This window comes from Sesamum indicum, linkage group LG15 (genome assembly GCF_000512975.1).
Source record: "Sesamum indicum cultivar Zhongzhi No. 13 linkage group LG15, S_indicum_v1.0, whole genome shotgun sequence".
NCBI classification, from domain to species: Eukaryota; Viridiplantae; Streptophyta; class Magnoliopsida; order Lamiales; family Pedaliaceae; genus Sesamum; species Sesamum indicum.
The window spans coordinates 5,990,368-6,000,194 of NC_026159.1; the positions used below are offsets into that span (position 1 = coordinate 5,990,368).

General features: G+C 37.0%; 3 protein-coding genes across 3 annotated transcripts in view; 2 read left to right on the plus strand and 1 right to left on the minus strand.

Annotated features, from left to right (window-relative positions):
* The window catches only part of LOC105178025, a gene marked incomplete in the record, with an annotated part of 7,794 nt that extends 3,256 nt beyond the window's left edge, over window positions 1-4,538 (plus strand). The window contains 9 exon segments of the mRNA XM_020699075.1: window positions 16-171; window positions 272-377; window positions 795-934; window positions 2,172-2,218; window positions 2,646-2,738; window positions 2,838-3,550; window positions 3,740-3,816; window positions 3,898-3,942; window positions 4,122-4,538. Of these exon segments, the coding sequence (XP_020554734.1) occupies window positions 16-153 (138 nt within the window).
* On the minus strand, window positions 4,699-6,711 carry LOC105178366. The gene is made up of 2 exons (XM_011101830.2): window positions 5,983-6,711; window positions 4,699-5,168 (listed from the first exon to the last, which is right to left on the minus strand). The coding sequence occupies exons 1-2, from the start codon at window positions 6,562-6,564 to the stop codon at window positions 4,797-4,799; spliced, it is 954 nt and encodes a 317-aa protein (XP_011100132.1). The 5' UTR covers window positions 6,565-6,711; the 3' UTR covers window positions 4,699-4,796.
* LOC105178367 (DNA topoisomerase 3-alpha) overlaps window positions 7,696-9,827 on the plus strand; it is a 16,646-nt gene continuing 14,514 nt past the window's right edge. The window contains exons 1-4 of the mRNA XM_011101831.2: window positions 7,696-8,106; window positions 8,750-8,928; window positions 9,025-9,097; window positions 9,547-9,669. Of these exons, the coding sequence (XP_011100133.1) occupies window positions 7,798-8,106; window positions 8,750-8,928; window positions 9,025-9,097; window positions 9,547-9,669 (684 nt within the window). The 5' untranslated portion in view covers window positions 7,696-7,797. The remainder of the gene's footprint in view (window positions 8,107-8,749; window positions 8,929-9,024; window positions 9,098-9,546; window positions 9,670-9,827) is intronic.

The following is a 9,827-nucleotide window of genomic DNA, read 5'->3' on the forward strand; positions in this document are numbered from 1 at the left end:
TGCCCAATAAAATTAAAATTTGATGACTGCACCATTGATTTTGGGCTCAAGGAGATGGAAGCATATCGAATCTTGAAGAAACAAGACTTAGATTTTCAGAGAAGTTTTAAGCCGTATCAAGATTATATTACTAGAGGAACTGAACTGAAATAAGAACATTATTGTCTTACGGTAGCCTTTTCTACCCTATTGCTCAGTTGTGTAGAAATTGTTGGCTTATATCAGAAGCAAAATGTCATGGGTTCATGCTATTGATCTTATATTTTTGTAGGTTTCAGAAGTAGGCACTCTTTTAACCAGAGCTTGTAGTGCTGGACTTGAAAGGGCAGCAGAAGTTCTGGACACGCTTCGGGTTACTGGGACCATGAACTTAACAGGTAAATTTATTTCGGGAGCAACAACCAAAATAATGAAACGTTTGGCTTTGTTTGGTTTCATTTTTGGAGAATTCCCGAGATGGGCCAAAACACAACCAATGTTTGCCTGCTTTTTTTTACACCTTATTTGTGTGAATTTTTGGTTTTGGATTTTCTATATATAATATATATAAACACACATAAATATAAATATCAGATAAAACAGAAATGATTTGACAATGAACGTCAACTTTTGTCTCTCAAATCACAACATCAAACATACAACACTTAGTTTAAATCATCTCTAAAACAAATCCAAACATGCACGAACCATTCTAGCATTTGAGGTTGCGAATACAATTGTTAAAGACTCAAATCTTGTGCAATCACTCTCAAAGCCAAGCATAAGACAGTTAAAAGAAGTTGTGCTTCCTGCAGAAGGTGTTCAACAATTAATATCAAAGACATGGATGAACTTTTAAGGATTGTTGTAGCAGAAAAGATTGGTTATCTAGAAATTGAAGGAAACAGCAGAGTCAGTGCTGCCGCAACTGAGGACTTCAGTTCAACCTACAGCTGTTAGTATTATCTCTCGTTACCATTATGATTTTTGACAGTTCTGCCTCAGTCTAATTTGAATCCCGGCCCTTTTTCATGAAAACTGATTCTTCTTCTGCTGTTTGTATATCATCATAATTTTGATTTTAAGAAGTCAGGAAAACACTTTAGAACTGATGTGACGTGCCAGAAGGCTATCTTGTGTGATAACTTATCAAAGATAATCAGTTCTTTGATCTGAAAACCAGGTTTTCAGTCTCTTGGAGTATATAATGGAGATAAATAAGTAATTTCTGTAAGCTAGAAGCCTCAAGGAAACGCGTGATACTAAGTAAGCTCCTCTTGCTTTCAAACTAAAACTTTGGTGTTGCAGTCCTAGGGACTGATGAGCACATAAAACGTAGGACGTCATTTTATGCTTTAGATGGAGAGAGGATTGTTTTGACATGCACACTGTTACAGAATGTTTTGATTAAAAATGTTGAAATTTGAACTTAAACATAACCACATTGCCTCGAGTTCCATGTAAATGGATTGCCATCAGTAGTGCCAAGACCACATCATGAACTTTTCATATTGTTACTCAGCTAAGAAATTTAAGCATCACCCCGATTTCCACCTTTACTTCCACTTCCTGGTGATGTGCTCATTAGCCTGTCTCACCTGTCATTTTCTGACTAAGAACATATTAGTCTTATATTTTGTGATTTTCCTCATATGAGTTTTAGATGTTTTATGCACCCTGAAGAAATTAATTAAAACCCTTTTGTCGCTCACCAATGCCTATTAATGTTTCACGTTTTTCCTTTTACATTGACCTTATGCTTTTGGGTCCTCTCTGCAGCAAAATAGTATCCTTTTGATGTGTACCTTTCTTGACCCTAGATCTTTGAAGGAAATGAAATGCTTTTTTGTAGTAAAAAAGCTGACATAGAATCCAAGTGCATTCCAAGAAACTAATACAAGATTAGTAACATGTTCCGGAAAGCTGATAAAACAAATTACACCACTAGCAATCTTGACTGAGCAAAGGGAGGAGAGATCCATCCTCTCTAGAGGAGATGTATTAGCAGTGCTCCTAATTGATGAATTGCCAAGTGTAGTCCAGTGAGGAACAGTAAAATGGACTAGTACGGTTTGAAGACCCCTATCATAATATTGTGCTATCATCTTGTTGTGAATATTGCCTGCACCAAGTTTGATATTTTCCAGGTTACCCTGTGTGGCTTGACCATTTCTTTTTCTCCTCTAAACAAGGTCTAATCACTGAAAGATCCCGAACTAGCAACAGATTTATGTCCATGGTATTTTTTTTTCTTTTTTCTTTTCCCGTATTTCTGCATAGAGAAACCAGCAATCAAAACTTTGCATTTCCAACTCATATCATTGTCTTAAAAATTTACATTTTATGCTGTCAACATAGGAACCTGGATATTTATTAGAATCTTGTACACTAAACTGGGAATCCCCCTTTAAGAGAATTCTAATATCTATGGTCAAAATTTCTTGCAACAATTGATGACTGAATGACATAATTGTTGACATCTGTCATTCTCCTGCATGAATGCATGTGACTTGAGATAATTGACAACATAAGTACGCATGTATTTTTGTTTATCGCCACAGCAATATGGTGTTGGTTGCTATTACATGCATGAATATACATGATTCTTCTCCAAAGCTGCCAAAAAGTTTATAAAATAAGATATTCAACATCTTTGTCTTCTGCAGGAGCTCTATCAAGAGCTGCCTGTATTGGACAGATTGAACAAGATTACCAGCTTAAATATCTTGAGGTGCTTAGAATCAATGCTGGCCAAAGAGGTAAGCACTTGATCGTTATGTGTGTTCTGGTGCATAAGTAATCTTCTATATTTCATTCCAGTACCTGGTGCATCTTTGATGATGTTTCCTGATATATAGTCAATGCTTTGTGGTCTAACCTTGAAAGATGCTCTGAGCCTCATGGACCGAACGGAAGGCGTGTCATTGATCGAAGTGCACGTATTGAATAAAGAATGATGGATATCCCATGGCCTAGAATAGAAGGTGGAGAGAGAAAACACCTCTGAAGATGCATATCCATGGCAGTGCGGAGACCATGGTAACTCAAATGGGGTAATATCATTTAATTTTGCTAGCTTAGCATGTGAAGCAGCTTATGTTGCCATCAAATTTCATTTGGAGGTGTACAATTATATTGAGCTTTAACTACTTAATCTTATAACACTGTTATACGATATTAATACTTTGGGCAGTTGATAGGTCTTCTTTGTCATCAGATGAGTAAAGGTTTGGTGATATCTAGCATTTCATGTTTTGGAATATGCTTCTTCCATGTAAAAGATATATCTCTGTTATTTATTGGTCTATTCATTGAGTTAAATGTTTTCTTAATCTTCTATGTTAACATGGGGCAAAGCTGGGGAAGTTCATAATTCATGCTGTTCTCTTTTATTTCTAAACATATAATGGCTACATGTAATGTCTTCGTAGTTTGATTGATGGGTGAACGTGTTCTCCTGATTTATTTTGTTATAGGAGACAGGGACAACAGACTTAACGTTGCAATTTTTAAAGCCAAAGGAAACAAGTGAAAAACTTGAAGCTGGCAGTCTTTCCATGTCGAGAAGAAGGTATTTCTGTTTTATTTCTATTAGCGTCCAGAAATAGACTGTGAGCAAGAAGTGAGACTACGCATCCATGTTGACAAGAAAATGCTTCTTGGTCGAGTTTTTCTTTTATTCATATTTCCGCATAATAATCCCTGGACATGAAGTGCGCGATTTAATTCTTCTATTTTATTACTTTATTCTTTTGTGCAGCTCCTTGTGACAGAAATAAAAAATGAGATGGAGAGGACATTGCATTGACTTGTTCCTGTTGCCACAGACACTGCTAAGTAAGAACCAAATCTTTCTGATAAATGGATTTTCAATTTTCGCCTACGCTCCTGAGCGTTGTTTGTTGATTGTTTGCACAGAGTTCATGATGGCTTTGGTTGGGTTGGAGAGTGGGCAAACACAGGGTGAGTATTGTTGTTCATTGATTAATGGACTAGGGTTTTACTTCTACACATACTGTACCTATTTTGCAGTCTTATATGGAATATCGGGGTTATTATATGCACTCCTCTGAGATATTATAAAAAAGACTCAAAATCTTGGTAAATTGCACTTACAAAATTGTTCTTTTCTATATAACTAGGTCATATGAGTTCATCTACACAAGCAAGGAGTCTGCCACTATCTTTCCACCCTCAGGCTTCCACAACAAATGCATCCAAGAATAACAATAAGCACACACCTGCACCTATGGCTCCATATCCACATGGATTTGTGTTGAACCCGACATATACCGCCATTGTGAAGTCATCCGCAGCATTACTTAAAGATGGGAAGAAGTTTTAGAAGTTTCAGAATTAGCAGAAGCAATTTCATCATCTTCAAAAGCCAAAAAAAAACAAGGGTGGGATGAAGTCTCCTTGAGGTTCACTGTTATCATCTTTTTGCAAATTTGCACATCTATTGTATAGTGTAGAAACATTTATCTTTTGTTTTTGTTTTTTATGTACTGACGAACAAACATACATCTTTTGTCAATAAATTATTTGTTTGTGTTTGCATGGAATTTGAGTGTTCTATTTAGTCCCTATTTCTTACAAATCCAGTCCTTCAATTCAATTTTATAAATGCATAGTAGATTGAAACCTTAACGCCACATACCACAAGAGAGAATAAAAAAGCATATACATAAAGAACTACATTTTACCACCGTAAAAACAAAAAAGAAGTAGCTCGTTACTCAGAATAGAGATCTAAAATTGAACATACAATAGAAAAGAAAAATTATGCTAAGCCTATTTTACATCCATTTTTTACTTCAAAATAAAATCTTGGACATAACAGGAAGCCATGATAATATTAATAAAACCATCAAAATGTTTTTCCTTCTTTTTAATAATGCTATTTCATCCCTCAATTTGTCGACAATTGCTTCATTTTTCTGCAACTCGACAATGTCATCCTCCATTTTATTGATTCGTTGAAGCGAATTAGGTATGACAGCTCTTGATCTTTCACACATTGTCCTATCTTTCCACTCAATAAACTCACATCCATCACCACTTATGGAATTTTCACAACAATGAATCAGCTTACCTGGATTTTCTGTTGTCCATGACGCTTTCAACTGAGCAACCTTTCCACAAATGCAAGTGAGCTTTGAACTTGTCGATGGAGACTTGATTTTCACCTTCTCAACACAAAATTAGCAAAAAAAAAAATGAATGAAGAATGGTGAAAGTAGTGGGAAAATGCTTAAAGAAAAGTTTGGACCCTCCCATTTCCCTCCAAAAAGAGCAAATAGGTGTTTTTTAGTGCCACATGTTCCACATTTAATGGCCGCTAGTTTTCTAACGACAATATGAAAGCTCCAAAAGGGATTTTTTTTTAATCAACTTGATCATTTCATAAGGTATCGTACCAGTGAGTCAATGTATCCTAAATTATGATACCAGATAAAAGCAATTTAAGAGGCATCAAAGTATGATCTTTCTTCATGGGAGGATCAATCTTGAGCTGCCAATGTTAGAGCTTCAAGAAATATCATCATCTAACAAGTCCCACGAGAAATAGTTTTAACGATAATTATTTACCCTATATTATCTTCTCAAACCTCCAAGTGTTTGACATCTTCCCCAAAAATACAGTCACAAGCCATATAGGTTCAGGGGCCTGGTGATGCAACCCATATGGGCTTGTACCCACATAATTAATTACATAATGACATTATTGTATTTTGGTCCAACAACTCATAGTGATGTGGGTACAAATCCATATAGGCGGTATCGAATTTTCCATATCTCCTGGAAGGTGGTCATTTGGAGCCGACATTCAGGTGATGTATATATCAGTAAGCAATAAAAAAAAGAAAGGAGAGGCACCTGGATCTCAATACAAAACCCTTAATTCTGTGCATTTTCATGAAAAATGTAATAAAATTCATGTAGAATCACGAATTATCTTGGGAATAGAATGCATGCTTTTTGATACAAACACCACTTTACATTTGAAAAGCTTTCCAGCTCATTGCTCAGTAACACTCTTCTGACGTTGTCGCTTTGGTTCTGAGGATCCATCAATGCAGAGGCTGATCTTGATCTGTTGAACGTAGAGCCGTCCTGTTCCATGAGTGGATGAGTGCATTTCTCCACCACCTCAACGTCCCACAGCACCTTCTCATATGTCTTGCTCCGGTGGGGAACGTCGTGTGTGACCGAGTTTCTCCAAGGGGGAAGACCGCCATTGGGCCGTAAAAAGTTGCCCCACTGCGATCTCAACCTCACTTGCATTCCGTCCCTCAAGGGTTCCCATTCCGCTCCAGAATGACACTGGGACGACCACGTTTGGATCACCTTTTTCCCCGTCGCTCCTGGAAGAAACGGTATGCTTGAGGCTGTCAGGTACGTTCCATAACAACTCTGGAGCCGAATACAATTCTTCCCATCAACGAATTCCACCGTCCACACCGCATTCTTTGTTGATCCGTCACGGTCTTGGCTGACCGTTGAACAGTCCTCTTCGGCCACCAAGTACTTATCCTTGTGGCTTATAAGCCTAACTGTCTTTGCTTTCCGAAAAAGATCCATTTTCTTTGCGCTTCTGAATTCAACGAGGCCGACCACGATATATCATTCAGACCACAGTGAGGTTGATTGCAGGGAGCCTTCATACATGCATGAACAGAACAGGGCTGGTAATGAAGGCCGAATAAAATGTTTGATCATGAGCTGATATTTATCAAACTGTTTATTAGTTGTATTATGTGTTTGTCCCCTTCTGTGTTCTATGTTAGCTTCAATGCATATGCCTTTTTTTGGTAGTGATTATTTAGTACTAATATTGTCTGAATTGGAGGATGTGCTACATTTTCGGCAATAGTTAGTTGAACAGTTGGCATTTTGGGGAATTTTCCCCTTCAATCTATCAATGTCTTCTTTTGTTATAAAAAGTTTTGAGCTACAATGGGTTAAGGCCATGCCTCAAGGCCTATAGGACCCCTACTTGTAGACTATCTACCGATACAATTTCCAGTTAGCAACAGGAGCCGAACCCATAATTATATTGGGAAAATCTTATACAGATCACGTCTGAAGAATCAAACTAATCATTAAGCAAGTGTAATATATTTATTATGTGATTGATTATATTTTTCGAATTAATATCAATAACATGATAACTATATTATACTTTTCATACAATTGGTTCAAGTTTGGCCAAACTCAATTTGAATTATAAGTTCCCCAACTATACATCAAAATGGACCTATCTTTACATACGTCATCTATACTATTGGGGTGAGCCCTTTTAGTGTCCTAAATAATTTTGGTCTGCTCTTTATTTTTAAAATTTTAAATTCATTAATTGCTTTCGAGATAATTATGCCCATTCTTTATGAAGTTTTAATGTAATTACACTTAGACCCCTCTGTGATTTGAAAATTATATATAATATTTTAAATATATTTGTCTTGGTTTAATTAATAGATCTCTTTACTAGTCAAATTTTATTAAATTTGTTGATATTAATAAAAATTCTTATTTAATATTACTGACTTATTTAAATAATAAATATTTAGAGAGGGTGTAAGTATAATTTTAAAATCTTTTAGGGAGAAAATATAATTTTGTATTTTTAGAGAGGTTTAACTGTAATTAAGTTAAAGGAAAAAATCTTAAGGGGCATTGGAGTCAAATCACAGTGCAATCAAAAGGCGGGAAAACGCTCAAATCCCTTGAGCAAACACTTGGTTGGCATTCCGCATGAAGGCGAACAGTGACGCCAATACTGACAGTACCAGCTGCTGAAATAGCATTTTCCGAATGGCGGGAGGCGGAGGACGGCCGTTGCGGGCGCTGAACGTGGCGGAGAAGCCTTCGGTGGCTAAAGCGGTTTCTGGTATACTTGCGAGGAATCCATCAAGCGGCGGACTGAGAGTGAGGGAGGGGCGGTCCAGATACAACAAGATATTCGAATTCAACTACGCCATTCAGAACCAGCAGTTTCACATGGCGTTCACTTCCGTCACCGGCCATCTCATGGAGGTCGAATTCGAGGATCGCTATCGGAAATGGCACTCATGTGACCCCGTCGATCTCTACCATGCCCCCGTCAAGAAACATGTGCCTCATGTGCGTACTTGAATTTTTTGATGGTTGAGTGATAGGTCTTTTGTCCTTTGTGCTTTAAAGTTTGTATCTTGCCGGTGGAACGCTATGCTGTGCGTTTATCCGTGCATTCACGTGTTCAAGTTGTTTCTTGCTCCGAAAATGAGAAAGTTGACTAGACCTTGGATGAATTTATGTACATTGTCATGGGTGGGTAATTCGTTGTGGAAGGAGGTTAATATTTGTTCATAAAATCTCCTATCACAAACATATGATGGGGGAATGATTTTCTTCGGAGCAAGTTATAATCTTTGATAAGAATGATGATTCAGGGATGTATCTTTAACTGCATGTCTAAAGATTCTTTTTTCTAAGGATTGATGGTGATTGGTTAGAATAATTTGTGCGTGGTTGGGGGGGTGGGGAGTTGTTGTTCACTTATATGGTTTACAAATCAAAGTTGGATGAAAGAAGTAGCATTTAAATTTGGTGAACTGTTCCTTTGGTTCATATAAGAATGTCTGTGCTATTTAAATTTCTGGAAGTTCTGTATAAGTACCACTGAAGCATGCATTAGACTAACATCAAGTATCTGAACCAATGCATTTTCTAGTTTGACAAAGATAATTGTTGAAAAGAATTTATGACTGCCTTTTGGTTTATTTAGGATAAGTCAGACATTGAGAAGACACTCGAGGAGGAAGCTAGAAAGTCTCAGTGGCTTATCTTGTGGCTTGATTGTGACAGAGAAGGAGAAAATATAGCATTTGAGGTGGTAGAAGTTTGTACCCGGGCGAATCGCAATCTCAACATCTGGAGAGCTCGTTTCTCTGCCCTGATTGATAGGTTTCGATAGCTGGATAATATTGTACACTTGTTTATTCCGGTGTTGTTTTTTATATCTATTTACTTATGCTCAGTGACAAAGTTTGGGATGCTCAGGGAAATTCATTACGCTGCACAGCACCTTATTCGGCCTAATCAATTGTTTGCTGATGCTGTAGATGTTCGACAAGTAAGTCAAACGAAACTCATTGGGTTTTAATTATTTACCTGATAGCTCTGACAACATTCTTGAAATATCTTTATTGTGATTAATTTATCCTATTATTTTTTACCATCTTATCTCTAATTTATTTACCTGTTATATAATTTTTTGTCCAATACTGCTGGCTGAAAGATTTGGAGACCATCAAAAAATGTTATCTTGCATGCTAGCTGGCCCTTGGTTATAGTCTTGCTTTATATTTGAAAATTTAAAAGATTGGCTCTTGTTTATTGTTTTTTTTAACCCATGCATGCACCCACACACACACGGTCCCAATGGGTTTTGAACCCAACATTTCCACAATGAAATGTTGAGCATCAAATCATTGGGTGTCCCCTAAAGGACAGCTCTTGTTCATTGTTATTTTGCCTCATATCAGAAAATTCAAAGATTCAATGGATAAAGGAATTATGCAGGAAATAGATCTTCGAATAGGTGCTTCTTTCACCCGTTTCCAAACTATGCTTCTGAGAGATGCATTTGTCCTCGATTTCACTACAGATGACAAAAATGTGATCTTGAGCTACGGTCCTTGCCAGGTGAGCCACAATCATCCTCCAGCAAGCAAGATAATATGAATGAGAAAAATCCTGTTCTATCTGTTAAATTGATTGAGTATATCCTTGAAATTCAAATCTTTTTGATTGTGAGGAGTTTTATCACTTCTACAAAGATTCATGCTAATTATGATCGTCTG

What these genes read in the sequence shown, in the direction of transcription:
- LOC105178366 (XM_011101830.2), bottom strand. Translation starts at nt 6,564, where the DNA reads ATGGATCTTTTTCGGAAAGCAAAGACAGTTAGGCTTATAAGCCACAAG. An exon ending in AGCTGGAAAGCTTTTCAAAT is followed by an intron (nt 5,169 to 5,982) that starts GTAAAGTGGTGT and finishes TGTGTTGAGAAG; the next exon opens with GTGAAAATCAAGTCTCCATC.